This window comes from Pantherophis guttatus, chromosome 2, assembly GCF_059756535.1.
Source record: "Pantherophis guttatus breed Tessera chromosome 2, ASM5975653v1, whole genome shotgun sequence".
Classification (NCBI taxonomy): domain Eukaryota; kingdom Metazoa; phylum Chordata; class Lepidosauria; order Squamata; family Colubridae; genus Pantherophis; species Pantherophis guttatus.
In genome coordinates, this window is record NC_142064.1 from 264066451 (window position 1) to 264093920 (window position 27470).

General features: G+C 43.6%; 2 protein-coding genes across 4 annotated transcripts in view; both read right to left on the minus strand.

Moving 5' to 3' along the window:
* The window catches only part of LOC117663200 (uncharacterized), a 163517-nt gene that overhangs the window by 92777 nt on the left and 43270 nt on the right, over positions 1-27470 (minus strand). The gene's annotated exons all lie outside the window — the stretch shown is intronic.
* On the minus strand, positions 9015-26303 carry LOC132710803 (uncharacterized). Of its 3 annotated transcripts, none has more exons than XM_087884028.1 (2): positions 23565-26303; positions 9015-17021 (listed from the first exon to the last, which is right to left on the minus strand). In XM_087884028.1, exon 2 carries the CDS (start codon positions 16651-16653, stop codon positions 14851-14853), a length of 1803 nt encoding a protein of 600 aa, XP_087740154.1. In that variant the 5' UTR covers positions 16654-17021; positions 23565-26303; the 3' UTR covers positions 9015-14850. The 3 variants fall into 3 exon arrangements, with proteins under 3 accessions (XP_087740154.1, XP_087740156.1, XP_087740155.1); XM_087884030.1 differs by having other exon boundaries at positions 9015-17130; XM_087884029.1 differs by having other exon boundaries at positions 9015-17176.

Genomic DNA, 27470 nt, shown 5'->3' on the forward strand with positions numbered 1-27470 from the left:
AACTGCCCTCTACCTGACATTTAGAACTGCAGAGCTGCCCTCTAACTGACAACTGACTGACTACTAACTGACAATAGTTTTCTGTCAGGAATCTCCTTTTATACTGTCACAGTGACAGTTAGGGGAGGGACTATAAAAGCCAGGGAGTTTCAAACCCATTAGCCGCTTTCTGATTGGCTTATTTACTTGTCCATTCCAAACGCCATTAATAGGCACAGCAAATGAGAAATAACTTTTCTCTAACACGCCTGGATCCAGAGACCTTATTTCAGACAAATGACTATCCAGGCTATTTTTAAAAGCTTCCAGTGATGACCCATCCACAACTTCTGAAGGCAAGCTGTCCCACTGGTTAATTCTTCTCCCTGTTAGGAAATTTCTCCTTAATTCTAAGTTGCTTCTCTCCTTGGTTAATTTTCATCCAATATTTCTTGTCCCACCTTCTGGTGCAGAATTTACACATAATTGCAAACCAGTGCCACCCCCAAATAACTGTGATGGCCACCACTTTGAGGAACACTTGTAACTCTACGTTTTCAGCACCAGTGTCATTTTGAAGGCTGAGTAGTAAGCGGTAAGCGAGGACTGTCCTTCTGACTGTCTTTCTGCAAAGGGATCACATGCAATGCAACCTAGTAAAAAACATTGTAACCTGTCTTTTTGAATGGTGTAGGTGAAATGTGGGTTAGGAGCAGGGAAATAACGCTTTGTGTTCTCCACTCAGTCATGGAACATCCACAGTGATTATCCACAGAGACCACTGAGTTACATTCACTACTAATCTCTGAGATGCTCCTGCACCTCAATAGTTGTATAGAAAGCTTAAAGTCTTGTTGTAAGGAAACATAGAGAACAAGCTGAATTGGGCCTGTGTGGACACAGGAGGAAGAATCAGACAGGAATTTCTGGACCAGTGAGTCAAAGTGTTTACATTCCCTGACCATATCTCACAGAGCGCATAGTTGCCATACTGACTTTCTAGACAGGGATAAATAAGGCTTCCCAAATGGGGTTATCAAAAATATTCCAACATCACGCTGTACTCTATAGGGTGCTTGCCTGTTTCTATATCTTTGTAATGTAATGGGCTAACGGTATATAAACTGCGGTTCTGCTTTACGTCAGGGCTGCTCAGAAAGCTGCCAATGCTTTGGTGGAATCCATTTTGCAGAGTGTGTCAAGCGTCAGGTGTTTACCAGAGCTCAAAAAGACTTTTTCACAACAATACTAGAAGTCTCCATTGGACAAGGTGACCTGGCCTAATAGGGGGGAGGGAAAACTTGAACTTTAACTATGTGGGTTTGCCCAGGAAACAGTCAGATCTGCCTTTGCCCTCATCTTTGCCGATATAATGTACTCATTAAAGTTTTCCATTAAGAGATTGTATCATCTCAGCCATGCTTGCTTTGGTTGGGTTCCACACAGTGATTGTTGGCATGCTTAATATATGCTGAAGTCATTTGGTTGCTTCAGATGAGGCAGGTTTGGCCACAATATTCTCTTCCTTTGTGCTTCCCCCTTTTCTCTCTCTTGCTCCCTATTGACTGCTAGGGAGTAGTCATGTTGCTCTCACTGAGATGTTTATGATGTCCGCAAGGGGGTGTGTGTGTGTGTGTGTGTGAGAGAGAGAGAGAGAGAGAGGGAGGAAGGGAGAGAGAGAGAAAGAGGAAAAACACCCTGAAGAAGAAAATGCTAGTTGTCAAGAAATCTGCAATCATTAACCCTTTAAATCATCAGGCATTGAGTGCCACCCCAAAGAGACCTTGGTTAACTTGTTCTGCAGCATACTTGATGTCCTTCTAACTTGCTTGTTGTTCTGGGAGTCTCCCACCATCAACAGTGTTTCCTCAGAGAAGTCACAGACCTGCCACAGGGAATATGCAGCCGCAGGAGGAGGAGGTGGACTTTTGACTCTGCTCCAAGGAGCTTGGTGGGTCCCTACAAACTATGGTGTACGTGCAGTTGTGTTCCCGTTGTACATCTGCTGTGGGATATGAGATCCCTGGGCAGCAACAAGTTAAACACGTGGCCTGTTGGTCCCGTCTCATTCCCTGGGATCCCACCTGGCCCAAGGAGCCCTTAAGTGGGACTCTACCATGAGGGTCTGTTTACTGCTTGCCACCTGTGCATTGAGAAAATCTCCCTGCTCCTCTGCACACATGAGTAACATGGAAGGGAAATGTTGGACTGGATTTCTCTGAGGAATGGACCTCAGAGCAGTATCAGTTTCCAAGGAAGTTTTTATTCTGGTCAACTGAATAGAGATAATTTCCATATAAGAATGTGAGATGACAATTTCTCAACAGAGAAAAGGGTGAAAAGTGCAATTATATGATTTTTCTTTTTTCAATTCCCTTCCTCCTTCTCTATCATTTGTTTTTGTTTGTCTTGTACATTTATTAGGTTAAAATTTTGAATTAAAAAAAGAACTCTTCCGGTTTGGCATCACAGCGAGACAGTAGGGGAAATAGCGGCCTCTGATGAGTCCCGCGAAAACCCCAACTGCTGAACCACCACCGATTCCGGTCTTCAGATCAGAACCGTCCTGCAGGGACGGGGAAGAAAGAGAGGCGCCTTGGACGACCAAGAGGAATGGGCAAATTCCTCGGAGGTCAGTGGGAAGTGTCTGTGAGTCGGTAGTGGGGGGCAGCAGCCATGGTAGCTGCCACGAAGATGGGACAACCGGACTAAGAAATGTGCTGGAGGAGAGTGGAAAAGAACAGAGCTCTTTGAAGCTGGTTGACTGACAACCAACCCAGGCATGTAATAATGCTTGGAGCAATATTTTTAACTATAAGACCCCTAGCCAAAAATAGCGGCTGAACAACAAAGGGGCAATGACAATTCTGAAATGAAATGTTAATCAGACAAAGACCTGACCGGAAATTGACTTTGGAATAGAATCAACTGAAAAAACCCAAATATTGAGATTTGACTAAAAGACTGGCTAAAGTTTTAAATTTGAATTGGACTTTTAAAAAGATGATTTGATATTTTTAAAATTAAAAAGTAAAGAGGAAAAGACTTGATAGAAAATCGATTGATGAATAGATCCAACTGAAAAAAATTAAATATTGGGACAAGGTTCAAAGACTGGACAAAGTTTTAAATTGGAACTTTAAGGGGGAAAAAAACCAGATTTAATACTTTTAAAACACAGAAAAAGAAGAGAATCAAATAGGACTGTTATATAAGTGTAACAAAATGGATACTTGCATGACTAATGGAAATTGTAGACTGAAGAGAGACACCTTCTGGTTTAAAAAGGAACATTGTAACTTGCTTCTTGTTTTGGAACATTGTGAATACTACAGATAATAGCCGTGGGATCTTGGTGGAGGAGGTGTTCTTTCTTTATCTGTAGATGGCTCGACTTTGGCGAAAAGAAAGGGAAAAGATAACAGAACTTTTATAATTGGTACTAATTGGTGCAGGAATGAAAGAAGTCAACAGGCATAGGAACGAAAGAAGAAATAACTGATATATGTTGCTTGGAATAGAAGTAAGAATAAGAACTAAAATGATCTATGGAGGATGTAAATTGAGGACATTGAAATTCAAAAGAAATATATGCTAACAGATGAGAAAATAAGATATAGATGGCTGGAAAAAAGATAAACGTGATTAAAAATGGAAAGCAATGTATAGACGGATAGTAATAATAAAAAGGAGGTCTTTATAGATGAATAAGCATTGAATATGAATATGTGAAGAATATGTTATAGAGATATAAAATTGAAATAAGGAGGGAAGGTAGAATATAAGAGAAATAGATTATGTTAAATTTATTAACTCATAAGTGGATGTGTTTAATATAAGAACTAAGTCTCGTTGTTAAATTGTTATAAAGATGATAATGATAATATGAAAAATAAGATGATTATACTGGGTGTAACAGTAATATTAAAGATGTTAATCTGAGATTAACAGCTAAAAGAAGATGATAAGATGAAGATGATATGCTGGGACAAATAGTTAAAATAAAAATGACTATATTGGAATTAATAATAATAATGAAATGATTATGTTGGGAGTAACAGTAAAATAAGATCTATGCTGAGATAAATAGTAAAATGAAGATGATAAATATTAACAGTTAAAATATTGTGTAAATATTCTTAGTAATTGTAAGGATTTATATATTTAAGATATCTTCATTTAAGCTAAAAGAGAAAAGAAAATTGAAATGATATTGGGTTAGGATTTTAAGATTTAAGTAATGGGTTTTAGGATAATGGCATTGTTGAATAGATAGAATTCAGGGTAATAATGATGTAAAATATTAAGTTGTGTTATTTGAAAATTAAGATTGAGGTGAAACAATAGAAAGGAAATTGTTTTGAGTAAATCATTATAAATTAGGCATTTCTCTTTGTTTTATTTTTATTGTTATATTTTATTTATTTATTTATATTTAAATTTATATACTGCCCTTCTCTCGAAGGACTCAGGGCGGTGAACAGCCAAAGGTAAAAAACATAGAATACAAAAATTTAAGAGTAATTTAAAAACATATTAAACAATTTTGGCCCAACAATTAAAATACCCCATTTAAAATTAAAATTAAAATTAGGCAGTTGGAGAAGTTAGGCCAGCCCGGCTTGTTGAAATAAAAAAGTCTTGAGGGCCCAGAGGAAAGTACGTAAATCCGGAATCCTCCGTATCTCCGGCGGGGGCTCGTTTCAGAGGGCAGGTGCTCCCACAGAGAAAGCTCTCCCCCTGGGGGCCGCCAGTCGACATTGTTTGACCGACGGCACCCCGAGGAGCCCCTCTCTGTGGGAGCGTACTGGCCGGTGGGAGGCTCTCGGTGACAGAAGGCAGTCTTGTCCTGGTCCTAAGCCATGGAGCGCTCTAAAGGTGGTCACCAACACTTTGAATCGCATCCGGAGGACCACCGGAAGCCAGTGCAGCTCGCGCAGGAGAGGTATTACATGGGAGCGCCATGACGCTCCCATAATGACCCGCGCAGCTGCATTCTGGACCAGCTGGAGCCTCTGGGTGCTCTTCAAGGGGAGCCCCATGTAGAGAGCATTACAGTAGTCCAGGTGGGAAGTTTTTACTTTGGCTTTTATTTATGTTTTTACTTTGGCTGTGCACCGCCCTTTGTCCTTCGGGAGAAGGGCGGTATATAAATCTGATAATAAATAAAATAAATAAATAAGTGACGAGGGCATGAGTGACCGTGTGCAGGGAGTCCCGATCCAGAAAGGGACGCAACTGGCGAATCAGGCGAACCTGATAGAAAGCCCCCCCTGGCCACGTCCGTCACATGTTCTTCTAAGGACAGCCGTGCATCCAGGAGGACACCCAAATTGCGAGCCCTCTTTGTGGGGGCCAACGACTCGTCCCCAATAGTCAGAGATGTCACCAGCTGACTATATTGGGACGCCGGAAGCCACAGGCACTCGGTCTTGGATGGGTTGAGCTTGAGCCTGTTTCTCCCCATCCAGATCCGCATGGCCTCCAGACACCGGGACATCACGTCAAGGGCATCATTGGGGTGGTCTGGGGTGGAGATGTACAGCTGAGTGTCATCAGCATACTGATGGAACTTCACCCCGAAACCACGGATAATCTCATCCAGCAGCTTCACATAAATGTTGAACAGAAGGGGCGAGAGGACCGACCCTTGCGGTACCCCATATACAAGGTGCCTCGGGGTCGACCTCTGGCCCCCTGTCAACACAAACTGCGACCGGTCAGAGAGGAAGGAGGAGAACCACTGCAACACGGTGCCCCCCACCCCTAACCCTCCAACAGGTGCAGCATGATACCATGGTCGATGGTATCAAAAGTCGCTGAGAGATCTAATAGGACCAGGACCGAGGAACAAGCCCTGTCCCGAGCCCTCCAGAGATCATCGACCAATGCGACCAATGCCGTTTCCGTGCTGTACCTAGGTCTGAAGCTTGACTGAAATGGATCAAGATAAACCACTTCATCCAGGTACTGGGGGAGCTGTCGCACCACCACATTCTCAACAACCTTCGCCACGAAGCAGAGGTTGGAGACTGGACGGTAATTTGCTAAAACAGCTGGGTCCAGGGAGGGCTTCTTGAGGAGGGGCCTCACCACCGCCTCTTTCAAGGCGGCGGGAAAGCAACCCTCTCTCAAGGAAGAGTTGATAATCCTCTGGAGCCAGCCTCGTGTAACCTCCCGGGAAGCCAGCACCAGCCAGAAGGGACACGGGTACAATAAACATGTGGCTGCGCTGAGTCTACCCAGAATCCTGTCCACATCTTCGGAGGTCACCGGGTCAAACTCCTCCCAGATAACACTCTCAAGACCAGCCTCCATCACCCCACCTGCATCTACCCAGTCAGAGTCCAAGCCTTCCCGAATTTGAGTGATTTTGTCATGCAGATACTGCACAAAATCCTCAGCCCTACCCTCCAAGGGGTCTTCCCGCGCTCCCAGATGAAGCAGGGAGCGGGTCACCCTAAACAGGGCAGCCAGGCGGTTATCTGCAGACGCGATAAGAGTGGAAAAATAATTAAATTTTGCCGTTTTTATCGCCACTAGGTAGGTCTTAATATGAGACCTCACCAGTGTTCGGTCAAATTCGGAAAGGCTGGCCCTCCAACTGCTCTCCAGGCGTCTTTTCCGGTGCTTCATCTCCCTCAGCTCCTCGGGGAACCAGGGAGCTAAGTGAGATCGGCGCCGGGTCAGAGGCCGCAAAGACATGACACGGTCCAAAGCTCCAGAGGCCGCCCTATTCCAGGCGGCCACCAGGTCTTCAGCAGGGTCGTGAGCCAGAGCCTCAGGGAATGGCCCAAGCTCCATCCGGAACCTATCAGGATCCATCAGGCGCCTGGGGCGGAACCACCTAGTCGGTTCCGCCTCCCTGTGGCAGGGTGTAGCGGTTTGAAGGTCAAGTTGAAGGAGAGAATGATCTGACCATGACAAGGGTTCAATCACTATATCCCCTATATCTAAACCATTCAGCCACTTGCCAGAGATAAAAACCAAGTCGAGTGTGTCCCCCTGTGTGAGTAGGGCCATGAACTAACTGGGTCAGGTCCATGGCCGTCATGGAAGCCATGAACTCCCGAGCCACCTCAGACGTTTCACCGATAAATGGCAGGTTGAAATCCCCCATAATCATAAGTCTAGGGGTATCAACCGCCACCCCGGCTATCACGTTGAGCACTTCAGGCAGGGCCACCAACACGTGGCAGGGAGCCAGGTATTATAAGATGGTAATTAGTGGAGATTTGGATAAAGCTTTTATTAAAGAGGAATTAGTAATTGTACCTACTTTTGACCAGATCAATGGCTCGTTCTGAAAAGATGTATTTTTTGTTTATGTTTCAAAAAAAATTTTTTTTTTCAAAAAAAAATTGAATTAAAAAAAGGAATGTGTATGAAAGAGTGGTGTGACCTTGATACATTTTTGTATGCACATCTATATTACCAACATTTTTTCCAACCGTTTGAAATGCCTTTTGAAACATTTCTCTTACCACAAATAGACAAGTCATCTACTCTTGTTAAGTCCCCTTTTCTAGCCCTACTGGATATGTGACTTTCTCACTTTGACCTAATGAGACTTCAGTGTATGCAAAGTTATAGACACACAAGGCATTTAGCATCAGTGTGCTTGGAAGCATCTCTGGGCAGTACGAATGAAGTTGCCTCCCTTTGAGCCTCTGACCCACTGATCCTCCTGGGTCCTAAATCCTTGGGAACCACAAGAAATCAGCCATAAAGTTTTGGGGAGGTTTTGATCTCCACTGAGTCACCCCTAAGAAAGTGCAAAATCTATACATCAGCTTTCTGCAAACTGCTGCCCTCCAAGTCTTTTGCCCAAAATTTGGGAGTAATAAGACTGAAATCTAACTCCTGCACAGATTGGACAGGCTGCTCAGAGCAACTCTTTCCTTTAGTGAGATTTAGGTTCTGCAAGGATGCAGATAGATAAAATATCTCCTATCTAGATGTGATTTGGAAGCAAGGAGAGTGGATGTTTCCAGTTATTGGTCCATGTTTCATTATTCTATTGATAGGTAGAATATTTCGGGTTTATATTTTTGTCCAGTATTTTTTGGCTTCTATGCATTTCCACCACATATGATAATACAACGCAGATGTCTGGTGACCCTTCCAACATTTAGCTGATTTGTCTTTAAATTGTCTTTGCCAATCTTGCTGGTGGAAAATGCCATCTATAAAACATCTTATACAAGTTTTCTTTATAAGTGGTTGACATTGTTAATTTGTAATTTCTATCCCATAGTTGCTGCCATTTTTCTAATTCTATTGTTAATCTTATCCAATTCTGTCAAATCCATATAAGAACCATATAATTTAGTATCTTTTTCATATCTAGATTGTATTTGCAATTGTGTATACCAAACCATATCAATCCCTTGCTCTTTCAACTCCTGTTTAATTTTGAGCTCTCCCTTTTCATTCAAAATGTCTTTATATCTAACAATATTTCCCATACTAGTGATACTATCATGGGGCCAAATTTATATATATCTTTTTAATTGTATTTTAATGTTTGTAGTTTATGTTTTTACTTGGCTCTTCACCGCCGAGTCCTCAGGGAGAAGGGCGGTATACAAATTTTAAAATAAATAAATAAATAAAATAAATACTAGCAGGATATCCGTACTTTGCTATGAAACTATGTGATGGGGCTTGATAAATTGACACTTGGAGTTTGAAAATTAATGAGTAGTTATGATTGGCCTCTCCTCTCCCCTTCACTCCCTCAGCCTTGCCCGACAGAATCCTCCCCTCCCCTATCCTATCTCCTTCTCTCCCTCAACGTTGCCCCACAGAATCCTCCCCTATCCTATGCCCTCCCTCAGCCTTGCCCCACAGAATCCTCCCCTATCTTATCCCCTTCTCTCCCTCAGCTTTGCCCCACAGAATCCTATCCTATCCCCTCCTCTCCCTCAGCCTTGCCCCACAGAAACATCTACTATCCTATCCCCTTGTCACAGTTTTGTAGAGGGACTAGTATCATGAGATAAACCCAGGAGCAAAACACAGCACACAGAGCCTTTAGATAATTAACAGTGGTTTATATACAACTAAATATATACATACATACATACATATACAGGGTAGATACCTTAACATACAGCTAGGGACACAAGGAGAGCAATGAGATACACGACGATACGCCCTCTAATGGTCACCTATATATAGACACCTCTTAAAATGGTAACAGTCTTGTGTGGACCCCATCAGAATCTTAAACCGGCAATTCTAAATGCTGAATCATTCCCATTGCATCAGCTCTCAATTGCCTCCACTTACAACCTTCCATCAGCTTACAGCTATTAAATCTACAATCTCTGACACCCCTTTTCTCCCTCAGGCTTTCTAACCCCTTCTCTCCCTCAGCCTTGCTCCACAGAAGGCTGTCCTATGCTATCCTGTTCTCTCCAGAGTTATTTTCAAGTTGGGAAGGGAGGAGTACGTCTAACTCGTTAGCATTAGATCATGTTATAATATAGGAAATACTAATGCTCTGATAGTCATTTTGAAAAATCCTTTCTTAGTGAGCACCTAGAAGCCAAGAGGAACATACGTGGCAAATTTGTAGGTTCTGGATATTTCGTGATTACAGCATGAGTGGTTTTCGCTTTTATATATATAGATTTGGATGAACAAGTGCTTCGATTGTTGAAAGCCAAACTGGTATCTTCAAATAATGTTGTTCTCTAATTTTCTCCTAAACTAACAATAAAACATTTCTTACATAGTGTCTTTGAAAGTAACCATGTATCTTACTTTTCCCATACCATAAGGCATGCCAACCCAGTTGCAAATCATGTCCCTCCAATGGCAATAATCTTGTGCTTCTCAGTACAATCCATTCTTTCATCCATGTTAACATTGCTGCCTGGTAGTATAGTTCCCAATTTGGTAATCCAAAACCTCATCTAGTTATTGTGTCCTGTAACATTTTAAAATTAATTCTTGCTTTCTCCCCCTGCCAAATATATTTTAATATTACTTTATTAAGATCCTCAAAGTATTTTTTTCTCCAATCTTATCGGAATTGTTTGAAACAAGTACAATAATCTCGGGAATACATCTTAATTGTGGATATTCTTCCTATCAACAATAATTACAAACTTTCCAATTTTTCCAAGTCTATCTTGATTTGTTGTATCTCCTTATAATTATCTTCCTTAATCATTACACATCTTGCTGTTAATTGAATCCCTAAGTATTTTACTTTCTTAGTAATCTGAATGTCTAATTTCTTCATTAACTTTTTTCTGTTTCTCTGTAATATTTTTCACTAAAATCTTAATTTTTTCTTTATTTATTTTCAATCCTGCCACTTCGCCATACTCTTCTATTCTTTCTATTAATTTTGGCCGTTTTTCGTGGATCTTCTAAGATAAAAACCAAATCATCTGCAAATGCCTGTAATTTGTATTCTTCCTTTTTTATTTCCATATCTTTTATCTCCTTATCCTGTCTAATACTTCTATTTAATACTTCTAGTGTCAATACAAATAATAATGGACATGGGACATCCCTGTCTTGTAGCCTTTCTGATATTAACCTTTTCAGTCCTTTTCAAAGGTAATTTACCATCACCTTTGCGGTTTGTTTATAGTATATTGCCTTACATCATCTTGATAGATCTCTCCCCAAAGTCCATAACTTTTAATTCTGTCAGCATCAATTGCCAGTTCACATTGTCAAACACCTTCTGTGCATCAAAGAAAATCAGTACCATTTGCTTCTCTCGATGTGCTTCATAATATTCCAGTGTATTCAAAATTATTCTCATATTATCTTTAATTTGTCTCTTAGGTAAAAAGCCATTTTGATCTGCATGTATAAATTGATTTAAAAATCTCTTTAGTCTTTCTGCTATTATTGAAGCAAATATTTTGTAGTCCGGATTCAATAAAGATATTGGTCAATAGTTTTTTTATCTGATGCAAGTCTGAAACCTCTTTCAGTATGAGCGTAATGTATACTTCCATTCAAGAATTTGGTACTTTCACCTCTAACATTAATTCACTGAATACTTCCAACATTGAATTGCCTATGGAGTTTTGTAATATTTTATATAACTCTGCTTGTAGCCCATCCGGGCCTGATGTTTTGCCATTCTTTTGTCTTTTAATTGCTTCCGTTAATTCCATCATTGTTATTCTTTCTTCTAATGTTGCTTTAACTGTTTCTGGTATTCTAGTTAACTCTGCTTTTTCTAAGTATTCTTTTATTTTATCAATTGTCTCTTGATCATATAGTTTTTCATAGTAATCATGAATTATTTCCTTTTTATTGTTGTTTCGATAGCAAGAGGTCCAGTGGTGAAATCCAAAAATTTTCACTACCGGTTCTGTGGGCGTGGTTTGGTGATCATGTGGCTGGGTGGCGTGGCCAACTTGACATCACTCATATCACTCACTGATAGAGCCAGGAGCTGAACATTCTGAAGCACATTCTGCCCTTCTGAAGCCCCCAACGCTTTGAGTTTCCATCCGCCATCTGGCGTGACTGGCCAAGCAAAACTCAGAGCCTTCTCTTGCCCTGCTCTCCATCCCGGAGGGCCGCACATCCCCACCGCCAATCCTCTGTACAAATCGCCCACCCTGTTTCTACAAAGGCAGACCCCCCACCCTTGCAGGGTGATCCAAAGAGGGGAGGGGAAAAGTCCAGGCAGATTGAGAAGGAGCAATAGGTGGGATGTGGGAAAGTGGACAGAAACATCCGGGAAGAAGGGCTTGTTTTTTTTTTAATGTGCTCAAGGCTGCCTAACGAAAGATTGGGAAGCTCAGCTCTGGGCCCTTTCCTCCTCAGTGGCCAGTCCCATTCTAAACTTCCTGTAGAACTGCTGAGGCCAAAGGGCTTTAAACGGGGCCTGGGAACCCAAAAGCTGGCTTTCTCAGAACTTGCACAGGACTCCCTGTTGCCTGTCACCTTTACTTAGGGGTAGGGTTCGAATCCCAGAGTGAGGGGTAAAGAAGTGCCTTTTAGCTCGTTGCCAATGCCTCAGGGTTGGGGTGTGTGCTAGCTCCTCACCTGAAATCCCCGAGCCTCCATTGGCGCTGCACACGGAGCCAAAGTCTTCATAGGCGGGCCGTGGTGGGATGATGCCAGTGGCCACGTCCAGCCCTGCGCTCTCTCTGTCCCACGCTCAATTTGTTTCCCTTCCACGCAACTATCAATAGCTCACCCTTTAACATGATTTGTAGACCTCAATCTCAGCATTTGCAGCTGAGGTAAATGCCAGGCTCTTCCTGGAACAACCCACCACTCTCGCCGCTCTCCCTCCCCGCCTGGCTGCAGACACCCGCCTGCCCACGTGGAGCACTGATGCACCACCGTTCACTTTCTTCCTTCTCCCACCACAAAACGAAAGCGAACGATGGCAGTGGTGCTCCCGGAGGGCAGGTGGATGTCTGCAGCCAGGCAGGGAGGGCAGCAAGAGCAGCAGCGGCAGCCTCTTCCACGTGCAACACACGGAGGCGGTGAAGGTGGCCCCGGCACATGTTGCTGGGGAGATGCAGCAATCGCTTGGCCAGGGTGGCCTTGGCGGGGGCTGCATCGGCCTCTCCACCCACACCATGTTCCACTCCAGTCGGCTGCGGAACTACAAGTACAGCAACCTGATCTTCAGCAAGATGAAGAGCTACCTGCACCGGCCCGCCCAGGTAAGCGCCGCCACCCAGCCCAAAGGGAAAGTACCGCGGGCTCCGTGGTGGCACAGCTGGACCTGGCCCTCCCCCCACATGGGGGGCTGCCACCCCGCCAGCCGCTGCCAACTTCCGCACCTCTTGCTCTGCTTCTTCGCCAGTGGGAAGTGGCACCGCAGCTGAGCCTCCTTCCCCCGGAACACCAGACTCTGCAGGCCGAGTTCCTACAGTGGCACCGGCAGTTAAAGATAGCAGGCAGGTAGCCGGGTGGGAAGCCAGTGGACTGCTTCAGAGCCCCAAGCCCTGCGGAGCCAGTCCGGGAGGCCCAGAGGGAAGGCGCCCTTTTCTGCAGCATCCCCCTCCCCTTTGGATCACTCTGCAAGGAGGAGGCTCTGCCTTTGCAGAAACGAGTCAGGGTGAGCGAGTAGTGACCGAGGGGACTGGTTCAGCGGTGTGGCCAGCCAGTGGTCACTACAGGTTCGTCGACCCAAGCCACATGTCTGCTACCGGTTATCCTGCACTCCCATTTCCCTGCAGTTTCCTTGGCAAAGTTTTTTGATAGAAGATTTCCCCTTTCCAAGGCCTGAGAGGACTGGACAGGCCAAAGTCTCTGAGACGGCTTTGTGCCTGAAGCAGGACCTTCAGCAACCATTAAACCTTTCAATCTGAGCTTCAAATTTTGATTCTGAGGAAATGGACTGTTCTTCTGAGTGGGAACTAATGGCTTTTGACCTGGCCCTGTAGACCATCCCTTCTAACTCTTAAATTGGCTTTATTTAATTTTGCTTGATATTGTTACACATATAGCCCTGTAAGAGATTCAGAGGCTTTGGGATCATATTTCCAACTCCTAACTATAATAAGATGAGAAATGATAAAAATGGTGTACTAAAATGTGACACCAAGGAAAGAAAACAAGGAAAATTGATTAAATATATTTTTACTATTTTAAATTTTAGAAATTTTGCACATGTTTAAATTCTAAATCACTTGGACTTAAGACTCAGGCCAAGAGCCTCTTGGTTCTCCACACACTTGGCCTGGTTGTTGGGTGTCCTGCAAAGGTATCACATGAAATGAATTGTGTTTGAATTGTGTTGGTGAAACAAACAATCTTGGAATTTTTGGTGTCTTCCAATCCCAGCAAAATCAGGATAATCCATCTACATATTTGAAGGATACATGATTTAAAAAAATTAAGCCCTGGAAGAGAAGTGAAAGCACAGGAAACGTCTTCCATGTGTTGGGAAGAAGGTTTTGCATTACATTCTTCCAATGTTTACAGAAATGCTGAGACTTTCCTTTATTTTTCTTTCTCAAAAGCTATTCATGATTCTTACGCTGTTTTAGAAATTAAACATTATCTACTGTACAATTTTTTCCTCACATCTCCCCAAGCGGCGGCGGAGACCACAAAAGTATCAGTTCCTTGGTGCTGCTCACACCTAAGCCGTCAAAGGCTAATAAGGAGGCACCTGCAAGTGAAGGAGTTCACAGCAGGAGTTGCGAATGAACCTGGAGATCCTGTGCTCAAAACCACAATCCCTTTTCTCAATTCAATATTCCTACAGCTTTTCTCAATGAAGGTCACTTTGCAAGGCACAACAGACTTTACATCTGAAATTTTACACTGCTTTTGTCACTGCCCCAAACTCCAATATATTTGCTATTCATATGGTATCTTCCAGTTGCGTGCCTCATGCTTGACACAATCTGAAGAGACATGCTTGGTGCACTGAATTCCTAGAGCTGTTAGGAAAAAATGAACTTTTAAACTCCTTTACTTCTGTTCTCCTCTCGCTTTCTCCTTATATGTGGAGCCACAATCTCTAACTATAGTCTGAGTGCTCCTATCCCCAACACATGCTGGCTGGAAAATTCTGAGGTAAAAATCTAGGATCAAACAAGGAAGAAAAAGGCTGGGATTCTGTATGTGGCATTTATATTATCTACCATGGTAAAAATGCAAACACCACTCCCAAAATATTTTTACATAATTGCACAATTTCTGCAAAAATAAATATCCAGCAACTTCTTCTGCTGATGGCCAGATAGCCATTATCAAACTAATATGTTGCAATTTCTTCCTTTCTCCTTTCCACCTAATATCATTACATATATGCCTACAAAAAAATCAGGCAAATACCATTACAAAAAGAATTTGTAGTAAAATTAAATAGTCAGTTTCTCAGCTGGACTTACAATGGGCCGTTAGAAATGAAATTCAAGCCTTCTCTACACTCATCACTTGAGGCTTCAGGTGAATTTTCTTGTGTGCAATAAGGCTGGAATGTTGCCTGAAGGACCGTCCACACTTGGGACACTTAAATGGTTTCTCCCCTATGTGTATAAGCATATGATTTAGAAGGTTAAACCTAGTACTGAGATCTTTCCCACACTCTGGACACTCATACAGTTTCTCTCCTGTGTGAGTCCTCTGGTGTTTAACCAGACTGGAAATCTGACTGAAACTTTTCCCACAATCAGGACATGCAAAGGGTTTCTCTCCTGTGTGAATCCTCTGGTGTCTCACCAGGCTGGAATTCTGACTGAAACTTCTCCCACAATCAGGACATTTAAAGGGTTTCTCTCCTGTGTGAGTCCTCCGGTGTATCATGAGTTGGGACCTCTGAGAGAAACTTTTTCCACAATCAAAACATTCAAAGGGTTTCTCTGCTGTGTGAATCCTCTGGTGGCTAATGAGATTGGAACTCTTACTGCAACTTTTTCCACAATCAGGACATTCAAAGGGTTTCTCTCCTGTATGAATCCTCTGGTGGCTAATAAGGTGGGAATTCTGACTAAAACATTTCCCACAGTCAGGACATTTAAAGGGTTTCTCTCCTGTGTGAATCCTCTTGTGGCTAATAAGGTGGGAACTCTTACTGAAACTTTTCCCACAATTAGGACATTCAAAGGGTTTCTCTCCTGTATGAATCCTCTGGTGTATTACCAGATAGTAATTTTGACTGAAACTTTTCCCACAATCAAGACATTCAAAGGGTTTCTCTCCTGTGTGAGTCCTCTGATGTTGAACAAGTGTGGAATTACGACTGAAACTTTTCCCACAGTGAAGACATTCAAAGGGTTTCTCTCCTGTGTGAGTCCTTTGGTGTTTCACCAGGCTGGAACTAGTACTGAAACTTTTCTGACAATCAGGACATTCAAATGGTTTCTCGCCTGTGTGAGTTCTCTGGTGTATCACCAGGCTGGAATTCTCACTGAAACTTTTCCCACAAACAGAACATTGAAACGGTTTCTCTCCTGTGTGAGTCCTCTGGTGTTTCACCAGGCTGGAACTGGTACTGAAACTTTTCTCACAATCAGGACATTCAAAGGGTTTCTCACCTGTGTGAGTTCTCTGGTGTATTATCAGGCTCGAATTACGACTGAAACTTTTCCCACAAACAGGACATTCAAATGGTTTCTCTCCTGTGTGAGTCCTCTGGTGTGCAATGAGGTCAGAATTCCGACTGAAACTATTCCCACATTCAAGACATTTACAGAGTTTCTCGCCTGTGTGAATCATCTGGTGGCTTATAAGATTGGAATTGGTAGTGAATTTTTTCTCACACTCAGGACATTCAAAGGGTTTCTCACCTGTGTGAGTCCTCTGGTGTCTTATGAGCTGGGAATTCTGAGAGAAACTTTTCTCACAATCAGGACATTCAAAGGGTTTCTCACCTGTGTGAGTCCTCTGGTGTCTCATGAGCTGGGAATTCTGAGAGAAACTTTTCTCACAATCAGGACATTCAAAGGGTTTCTCATCTGTGTGAATTCTCTGGTGTCTAATGAGGTTGGAATTTCTATTGAAATGTTTCCCACACTCAGGACATTCAAACGGTTTCTCCTTGGTGTGAGTCCACATTGCCATGCTTGCTAAAGCATTTACTGCATTGGGAGCATTTGTAGGGCTTCTCTCCTGTGTGGGTCCTTCCATGAACCACAACGGAGGTGTTCTGATTAGAGGTTTTGTCACATTTAGAGTATTATATGGCTTTTCTCCAGTCGGGATCCTCTCAGGCATAATGAGCTATAATTTGCAAGTCGTATCTTTCCCACAACAGGAACCTCTATGGGGCTTTTCCACAACTAATATTTCTGAGGAGGTCCAAAATATGGATGATCCCTTGTTTAGCGGTGCTTTGATTCAAGCTGTTTTCTTGCTCCCAGAGCGAGGCCTGCAACACTGTCTGCTCTATGTGGTTTTCCAATTGACCTTTTCCTCCCCAGTAACTTCCCGATATTTCCCTCTTTTGCTCAATGGAACAATAATCTCCCTTGACTTTTCATGTAATGTATGCTTGAATTTCACACCCTACTTTTCCCAGCTAGAAATCTTGATTTTCTCTCGTTTCTCTCTCACTTGCTGAGGAAGGTGAAGAATTGTAGGCTCTGTGAAGGAAATGGAAAATATTGTGATTTCTGGACTTATTTGCTTTGCTATTCAATGTTGCTTGTTATCCTCAGTTGTCCAGAATGCTCTTATTGCCATCCTCTTTGTCTATAAGATTCAAATAAAAATGTATCTTTAACTGTGCATGAAATGGCTGCAGAAGATGAGAAAAAAAGAAAAACATTTACATTACAATGAAAAAGTAAGCATGCTCCAATGCTCCAATTAGCTCTTACATTAATCATGATTTATTTGATACACGGAAGAATACCCAGATCCAAGTTCGAATATCCAAGCAATGATGAAATTCAATTCTTGACTGGATCAATCACAAATTCTTAGTAGTGCAAAGGTTTGTTTTAAATATAGTCCAGTGAAAAAGAAAGTTCACCCTCCTTCATTTCTATGGTTTTACTTATCAGTAAAACCATAGAAATGGTTTTATATATATCATATTTATGATATGAAATATATCATATTTATGATATAAATATCATTGCAACAGAACAGAAGAGAATAACAGAATTGGAAGGGACCTTGGAGGTCTTCTAATCCAGCCTCTGCTCAAGCAGGAGACCCTATACCATTTCAGAAAAGTGGCTCTGACGACTCTTCTGAAAAGTCTCCAGTGATGAAGCATCAAAACTTCTGAAGGCAAACTGTTCTGCTGATTAATCGTTCTCACCATTTTAAGAATTTCTAAGGACCAATTGATTTTTACTATGTCCCGATATATAAAATAATAGAAGTCAAGGAGAGTGTGCTTTCTTTTTTACATGACTGTTTATCTGGAAGTCTTGGGGAGAGATTATACATTTGCAGATATATACATTCAGAGGGAAATAAAAAATACACACACCTACAATATGAAGATAATCCATGTCTTTCAAGTTTGAAAAACATCTCAAACCTTCTGAGCTATTGTTAATCAGGAATTGGATGAATTGGATGATTGCTCACATGTTGAGATGGCTGTTGTGGCCCCGCCCTCTGAGCCTGTCCCATCGGAGGAAGAAAGCTCCGAGCATGAGGAAGAGGAGTCAGCCAGGCCTCCCTCTCCAGGCCCCTCCCTTCTGGCACTGTCTCAGGTGCCGGCCGAGGGAGAGGAGATTAACAGAGAGACAGGTGGCTCGGATCAGAGTGACGGAGAAACATCATTCCTGGACGCACGCCTCCGAAGGCGTGATAAACGATTGCAGCAGCTCAGGAGGCGTGCTAGGGATTAGAACTGAGTCACTGGACCACACCCCAGAGACTATATAATAGAGGGTGGTGGCCAGTGATCTTTGTGATGAACAAAGTAAACCTTGGATAGTCACTAAAGCCTCGTCCGGAACTGCTGAGAGAAATATTTATTGTTGTCGGACGTTTGGACTCTGAGTATGTTATCTGTCTGTTTTCTGTGGAAATAAATGCACTTGGCAGACGGTGTGTAAATCGCTGCCAAGTTGGAGATAAGACCTGGGTGTGTGCCAAAGTGTTTCCTTAACCCTCGGCTGGCTGTGTTTGTGTGTGTGTGTGGACGGGGACAGATCAATGGCAAAGCTGAAGTTCAGACCTCAACAGGCTTCTGAGGCCATGGAAACTTTCACAGGAAACCACTAGCCTGTGGGTTAGGCACATGATCAAAACCACAGAAGGCATGCGTGGGTATTTTTATAATTTTTATAATTTATATTTCTATATTTTACCTGTTGTGTGCCAGCTGCCTCTTACTGTATGTAATGAAGTGAAAGCAAAAAAATTATAAATATCTGCCTTGCGCTATGTTCTGGGTTCCTTCCTTCTTATGAGGGACCCATCTTTATTCACACGAATAAATGCATTGGCTTATCAACACACACACTTGGACTCTGTCTTTTATTTTATTGAGCCACACCTATCAATCTGCATGGCACTAGCTTTACAGATGTGGGGGCTTTAACTGACCAAATGATGCCTAGAGCCTCTTGCCCATGGAAGCACTGAGCTCCAGTAAGGGCAGAAAATACTTTCCACAACCCCTTTGGTGACATCCCAATTGAAGTAGTCCTCACTTACTAACTTGCAATTGGGACTAGCATCTGTGCCACTAAGCAGCCCGATCATGAACCATAATTTCAAATGACAGTGCCAATTTACATATGTTCCTATGCAGTTCTTAAAGAAATCATTGTGGGTTGTTAAAGTTCACATATCGGGATTGAATCTGGGATATTGAAACCATGATATAAAAGTGCATCAGTTTCCAGAATCCATATTGGTGCAACTCCTTTTCCTGCACCTTCATAACTACGTCTGCTTCTACAGTGCCATTTTAACTTGAAAGGCTCAGTGAACCAATGGTAAGTGATGACTACCTATGCTTGTCCTTGATCGAGTAGTAGATCCCACCTCACCCCCATTCCACCTCTCCTTCCTCATATAGGTCTCCGTATGGTATATGTGAATGCCAGGTCTATGATGAATAAGGCCCTCCTCAAACGAGATCTTATTGATGAGGAGGGTGCGGACCTGGCCTGTATCACAGAGACCTGGTTGGGGAAGAGGGGGGAATCCCTCTCTCTGATTTATGTCCCCCAGGCTTTCGTGATCTGCACCAGCCACGACACCAGGGAAGGGGCGGGGGGGTGGCAGTGGTTGTTAGAGAAAGTCTGAGTCCTAAGGAGGTCACTGTCCCTCAGATAGGCGGGTGTGAGTCTCTTCTATTAAAGTGGGACCCTGGAGTTCAGTCGGGCTTGTTGGTCACATACCTATCTCCCAGCTATGTTGCCCCAGCCCTGCCCACACTGCTCGATGTCTTGACTGAAGTGGCATTCGAACTCCCCAGCCTTTTGGTTGTGGGAGATTTTAATCTGCCTTCTATCAGCGAGTCATCTGAGACATGGCCTCCATGGCAGCCATGGACCTGACTCAGGTTATTCAGGGCCCAACTCATAGGGGAGGACACACACTTGACCTGGTTTTTCTCTCTGGGCAGTGGATAAATGGTCATGGTAAGGGGGAACTTTCCATCACTCCCCTGTCATGGACTGACCATTCCCTCCTTAGACTGGACTTTCAATCTGCCAACCCTTGCCGCTGGGAGACGGGACCCATAAAATGGTTCCGCCCCAGGCGCCTGATGGATCCAGAAAGGTTCTTGAAGGAGCTTGGGACATTCCCCACCTCTCAATCCTGCGATTCAGCTGAGGCTCTGGTGGCATCCTGGGAATGGGTGGCTACCGATGCCTTGGACGCCTTGAATAGCACCTTTGCGGCCTCTAACCCGACGCAGATCCCAGATTGCTCCTTGGTTTCATTTCTCCGGGAAATGAAACGTCGGAAAAGAAGCCTAGAGGCCCTCCTGATCTGAATCTGACCGAACACAGTTATGAACCCATATTAGGTCTTATCTAGTGGCGATGAAAGCGAAAAAACGAGATTACTTCGCTGCCCTCATTGCATCTGCAGAAAACTGCCCAGCGGCCCTGTTTCATGTGCCCTGCTCCCTCTTCAATCAGGGAGTGAGGGAAGACCCTTTACAGGGCAGAGCTGAGGATTTTGTACAGTTTCTGCATGATAAAATCGCTCAGATCAGGATCAGATTGGACTCTGACTGGGCAGAATCCAATCGGGAGACTAGGGTGGGTCTTGAGAATAATATCTGGATTGAGTTTGACCCTGTTTCTGTCAAGGAAGTGGACAGGATTATGGGCAGACTTAGTTCCTCCACTTGCTTATTGGACCCTTGTCCCTCCTGGTTAGTTTCAGCTGCCAGGGAGGTGACTAGAGACTGGATCCAGGCAATTGTCAACGCTTCGTTGAGAGAGGGGAACTTCCCCGCCTCTCTTAAGGAGGCAGTGGTTCGACCTCTCCTCAAGAAGCCTTCCCTGGATCCAGACTCACTTAATAACTATCATCCCATCTCCAACCTTCGCTTCATCACGAAGGTAGTTGAGACTGTAGTGGCGCAACAGCTCCCACAATTCCTGGCGGAAACGGAATACCTGGACCCGTACCAATCGGGCTTCCGACACAGACACAGCACGGAAACGGCATTGGTCGCTCTGGTGAATGATCTCTGGTGGGCTCGGGATGGTGGTTGTTCCTCCTTCCTGGTCCTACTTGACCTCTCAGTGGCTTTTAATACCATCGACCATGGTATCCTACTGCAGTGACTTGTGGGGTTGGGGGTGGGAGGCACTGTGTTACAGTGGTTCTCCTCCTACCTCTCGGGTTGCTTTCAGTTTGTATGGGCAGGAGGGCAGAGATCCACCCCGAGGCCCCTAAATTGTGGGGTGCCTCAGGGGTCGGTTCTCTCCCCCCTAACATCCATATGAAGCCACTGGGTGAGATCATTCGTGGCTTTGGGGTGAGATATCATCAATATGCTGATGATACCCAATTATACATCTCCACTCCAGACCACCCCCGAGATGCCCTTTCCGTGATGTCCCGTTGCCTGGAGGTGGTACGGGCCTGGATGGGCAGAAACAGACTCAAACTCAATCCCTCCAAGACTGAGTGGCTGTGGATGCCGGCATCTCGGGGTTCAGAGGCCCCATCACTTTTGATGGATGGGGAAAAACTTGCCCCCGTTGATAGGGCTCGCAACTTGGGTGTCCTCTTGGATGCTCGGCTGTCCCTAGAAGACCATCTAACAGCCATGACCAGGGGGGCCTTCGCACAGGTTTGCCTGATGCGCCAGTTGCGCCCTTTTCTGGACCGAGATGACCTTCGCACAGTCACTCATGCCCTGGTTACTTCCCGCTTGGATTACTGCAATTCCCTCTATTTGGGCCTGCCCCTGAGATGCACCCGGAGACTCCAGCTGATCCAGAATGCAGCCGCACGGGTTGTTACGGGAGCCCCTCGTTACTCCCATATAACACCCCTCCTGCATGAGCTGCACTGGTTACCAGTGGTTCTCTGGGTCCGCTTCAAGGTGCTGGTTCTCACCTATAAGGCCCTACATGACTTAGGTCCGGGATATTTGCAGGACCTTCTCCTGCCTGCCTCTCACTGTCCTGTTCACTCACATAGGGCCGCTCTCCTCAGGGTTCCGACGGCGAGCCAATGTCATCTTGCTGTGCCCAGGGGTAGGGCGTTCTCTGTGGGTGCTCCCACCCTCTGGAATAAATTACCTACCAAGCTCCAGACGGCTCCTGATCTCCACTCCTTCCATCGGGATCTGAAGACTTGGCTGTTTAAGCAAATAGGCTGACTCTGATTCCGGGTTTTATTATTTATTATTAATTAGTTATTTGGTTTAAAATGGGATTTTATTGTACATGTTTCTTAACTTGTGTTCGCTGCCCTGAGTCCTTCGGGAGAATAGTGACATATAAATACATGTAATAAATAAATAAATAAATAAATAAATATGTCCTTGATTTTAATCTTAGATATTAATTTTGTGAGAAGCCCCCTCCTCCTCAGGAAGAATGAAATATTTTGGGAAATATTAAGAGAGGCAGAATATTATATTTCCCCAAAGGAAAAATGGAGAAAAAAAATCTTAACAAAGGCAGAAAGAAGCCCTAACAGTCTTTAGAGATGGATATTTGGTGCCCATTAAGAAAGACTGGGCCAATCTATTCACAAACAAAATATCTTCAGCTCCAGTTGATGGGATTGAGGAGGACTTTTAGGACATAACAGGATTAACCCAGGACCATTAGAATAGCAAAAGACTACATTGCACAACCCCAAAGAATGTATAAAAGCCCACCTATCCCAACTCCCTTTTGTCAGCTGTCCCAGAACAACATGATGCTGTTGGTTCTGCTCATCAATAAACAGAATCCTTTCCAGTCAGCCACCATTTTATTTCCAGCTCTTTTCTCCTGGCTTGGAACTGGACCGGATTTTTCTTCCTACAATTTATTTAGGTTTTAATGTGTATGTATTTTTTTTATGTCTCTAAGCTGCCCACAGTGGTGTCATAGTAAGGTTGGTGGACAATAAATAAATACTTTTTATAAATAAATACACTGAACAGTCAAAACATTCAATAGCTATTGTTAAAAAAGTGCTGGGTTAAGCACAGTTGAACCTGGTGAATACATGGATGGGGGCACTAATAGGAAAACACGGTGCTTGTTAGCTAGAAATGGAAGTAATACAACCGAGAAACGACTAGAGACACATAAATCCGATCTCGTTGCCCAGAAAACATCAGGTCCATAAGAGAAGAATTGAGTAGGGGGGACCTTGGAGGTCTTCTAGTCCATCCTTTGTTCAGCCAGGAGACCCTATTCCATCCAGAACAAATGGCTGCCCAATCTCCCCTCAAAACCCTCCAGTGACGGAGCAGCCACAACCTCTGGAGGGAAGCCATTCCCAAAGAATCAACCTCCACTTGAAAGAGGCTTTTTCAATCTTCCCACCAGCAGAAACTTGCAGCCACCAGTTTCATAGCCTGCAGCACCAGTGGGCTTCCATTTGGGGAGGGAAGGAACCTGCAGCAGCAGCAGCTGAGAGGCTTCAGCCCAGTTGCTTCTCCGCTTCCAGGCCGTGGAGGGAAGCGAACAGCCCGACTTGCTCCCGGACTCTCCTCCCACCTGCAGCCCTCAACTCACCTGCCAGCTGCTGCTTCGACCCTGGGAAGAGCACAAAAGCCGCTCTGCATTCCACTTTCCTCCCATCAGTCATCCGGAAGAGGAAGTTCTCTGCGCTTCTCCTCCCATCCCCTCCTTTCTAGCAATGAAGTACTCGATGGTTTAAAAACTCCTTTTTCAAGCTCAAGCACGGATTGCTCTGAAGTGTGGATGGCTTTCTAGGCACAGACGTTGCCTGACCGCCATCTAGCAACAGGACGTGGAAAAACATGCTTTGTCCAATCTCCACCAAAGCGTTTGGAAGATGTTTTCAATACGTGGCAGCAGGTCCTTTTCAACTCCTAGCAATCCCACCTTTGCAACTGAATCAAGTGAAATAGTGAAACGTGACGCTTTGGTGCCTTTGGGTCAGTCTTGATGCCTGGCCTTGTAGTTCCTTGGCAAGGGTTTTTGGGAGGGGGTTCCCCCCCTTTCCTGCTTCCGAGGGCTGAGAGGACTGGCCAAAGTTGAGCAGATGGTTTTGCCCTTTAGGTGGGACTGGAACTGAGCGTTTCTCTGTCTCCAACCTGGTGTCTTCACCACTACACCAAACTGGATCTTCTCCCTCACCACAAAACATAGGCACTGATCTGTTCCTGCTGCGCCCACAAGCCAATTCAAGGCTGCAGCTTTCAAGATGAATCAATCAGAATAGATCTGGAAGGGATCTTGGTGGTCTTCTAGTCCAACCTCCTTGTCGTGGAGGTTAAATCAATGTACCATAAAACCTTATCTCTATAACAATCTACTATAACAACTGAGACTTACTAGCAGTTCAAAATAAACTGTTTTTATTTACATAATAATAAAAAAAATATCTATTCAAATACTAAATAGTATGTCATTCCTTTTCTTAAATATCCTGTCAGATATGTGTGTGTGTGTGTGTGAGAGAGAGAGAGAGAGAGAGAGAGAACTCTATATGATTATAGTTCTGGCTATTCTTCCTCAGAAGGAGTCTTTTAATACATCAGATCTACCTCTGATCCCTAATCAGAAATCTCCTAACTGCCAACTTACTGATGACAAACTGCCTTTCAACTGCATACTGACTGCAGAACTGCCCTTTAGAACTGCCCTCTACCTGACATTTAGAACTGCAGAGCTGCCCTCTAACTGACAACTGACTGACTACTAACTGACAATAGTTTTCTGTCAGGAATCTCCTTTTATACTGTCACAGTGACAGTTAGGGGAGGGACTATAAAAGCCAGGGAGTTTCAAACCCATTAGCCGCTTTCTGATTGGCTTATTTACTTGTCCATTCCAAATGCCATTAATAGGCACAGCAAATGAGAAATAACTTTTCTCTAACACGCCTGGATCCAGAGACCTTATTTCAGACAAATGACTATCCAGGCTATTTTTAAAAACTTCCAGTGATGACCCATCCACAACTTCTGAAGGCAAGCTGTCCCACTGGTTAATTCTTCTCCCTGTTAGGAAATTTCTCCTTAATTCTAAGTTGCTTCTCTCCTTGGTTAGTTTTCATCCAATATTTCTTGTCCCGCCTTCTGGTGCAGAATTTACACATAATTGCAAACCAGTGCCACCCCCAAATAACTGTGATGGCCACCACTTTGAGGAACACTTGTAACTCTACGTTTTCAGCACCAGTGTCATTTTGAAGGCTGAGTAGTAAGCGGTAAGCGAGGACTGTCCTTCTGACTGTCTTTCTGCAAAGGGATCACATGCAATGCAACCTAGTAAAAAACATTGTAACCTGTCTTTTTGAATGGTGTAGGTGAAATGTGAGTTAGGAGCAGGGAGATAACCAGTGGTGGGATTCTGCCAGTTCTAGGCGGTTCAGCCGAACCGTTTGTTAAATTGCTGGCTCGCCCCGCCCCTTGCCCCGCCCCTCCGCACCACTGGGCGAGGGGTGGGCGAGCCAGCAATTTAACAAACGGTTCGGTGTTTTTTTATAATTTTATTGGCCTCGCAGCTGCCGTGGGGCTTCAAAGGGCCGCCCTACAGCTGATCAGTGTTAAAAGAAAACAAATGAGTAGACCGACGCCTGCAAAAATAAATGGGTAAACCCAGTGGTGGGATTCTACTTCGGTTGAACCGGTTGTTAAGTAGTTAAGCCAGTGGTTGCCAAAGTGGGTGGTACCGCCCCTTCGGGGGCGGTGGAATGCCTTAGGGGGTGGTAAGAGGCAAGGGGGCAGGAGGGGAGCCTAAGTGGCAAGGAGGGTGGCCCCCACCCTTTGGCCTGTGCCTCGCAGCACTTACCTCCTTGCAAGCAAACAGCAAGAAAAAACAGCCCCTTCAGCTTCAGCATCGGTTAATTAGCACAAGTTGATTAGATCGGCCTCCCCACTCTCAGCTGATTTGCTCTCAGCTGTTTTGCCAGGGCTCTATTGCTATCTGCAAAGAGTGCTGGAGCAGATCTTTTTTCCCCTAGCCTAGCTATGCTGAAAAAGTGAAACTGAAAGTAAAGCAGAGTCTTTGCTGCAACGTGACAAAATGAGGCAGAGATTTCTTTTTCTTTTTCCTCACCAAAAAAGGTAAGTGCAAAACTGCAAACAATGGGAAATTTAGGGCAAAAGAGGAGAGTTCAAGATTTTAAAACACAAAAGAAAAAAAGCTCTATTTAACTAGGGAATTGTAATAATTGAGATACTATTAATTGTATATTGTGTTGAAAACAGAAATGGTTAAGTTGTGGTTTGGAGGAATATATGGGGGAAATTATTTGGTTTATTATTATTGGTAAATATAATTAATTGATTTGTAAGAAATTGGATTGCATGGAAATAATTGGAATATTCATGTTCATATTGATTAATATACAAAAAAGATAGTTATATAACTAATTGATTTATATTAAAATGTTGAATTTGTATTAAAGAACTGTAATATTACATAATTAACCAATGTGAGGATGGATATAAAAATAGATGACAATGGGAAGGGGTATAATATAGAAGGGAAAATAGAATTTGATTAAGATTAGAGATGAGGATGAAGGGTAATATTGGTTTTTTAAAAAAATAGATGAGGAATAAATATGGCAAAAATGAAATATAGAAATTGTAAATTTAATTGAAATGACTAAACACTGTTTAAATTTGTGAACTGGCCAAATACTCTGTTCAAAGAAAATACATTGTACGTTTGTATGTGCATTTCTAATTATTGTATTTGTTCATATTTGTTCTCTTTTATTCTTTAAAGTTTAACAATTCATTCTTTACCTTAATATCTTTATATTTGTTTGGGGTTGGTTTTCTTCCCTTTCATCTTTTTTATTGTACAGCAATCTTTCTCCTCGAACCTACCACCTCTCTCTTTTCTTTCCTTACTTTCTCTTCCCCCCCCTCTTCTTCTCCTCCCTCTCTTCCTCCCTTTCTTACCCTCAATCCTACTCTAATTTCCCTTCCCTTCCTTCATCCTCTCTATTGCTGTATCCTTTTATGCATATGGACTACTCAGAGGGATGAAAAAGTTATTTTTGACTGGTCCTCGCACTTTTGACCAGTCCTCCAACTTACGACTGTCCTCACATTTTATGTTTTTGCCCTATCTTGTCACCATGGTGAAGAGAAGCAGTTGTGAAATGAGTGACACGGTTGTTAAGAATGCTACAATGGGCATAAATGATGACCAGTCATAAGTGCGAAGACTGGTCAAAAGTGTGAGGGCCTGTCAGAAATCACTTTTTTCAGCCCTCTGGGTAGTCCTTTTGTGCATATGGACTACTCAGAAGGCTGAAAAAGTTATTTTTAACTGGTCCTCGCACTTTTGACCAGTCCTCGAACTTACGACTGTCCTCACATTTTATGTTTTTGCCCTATCTTGTCACCATGGTGAAGAGAAGCAGTTGTGAAATGAGTGACACGGTTAAGAATGCTGCAACGGGCATAAATGTGAGGATGGTCATAAGTGTGA

Bases quoted from the DNA above. Each gene is read 5' to 3' on its own strand.
- LOC132710803 (XM_087884028.1), bottom strand. From the start codon at position 16,653: ATGCCTGAGAGGATCCCGACTGGAGAAAAGCCATATAATACTCTAAAT.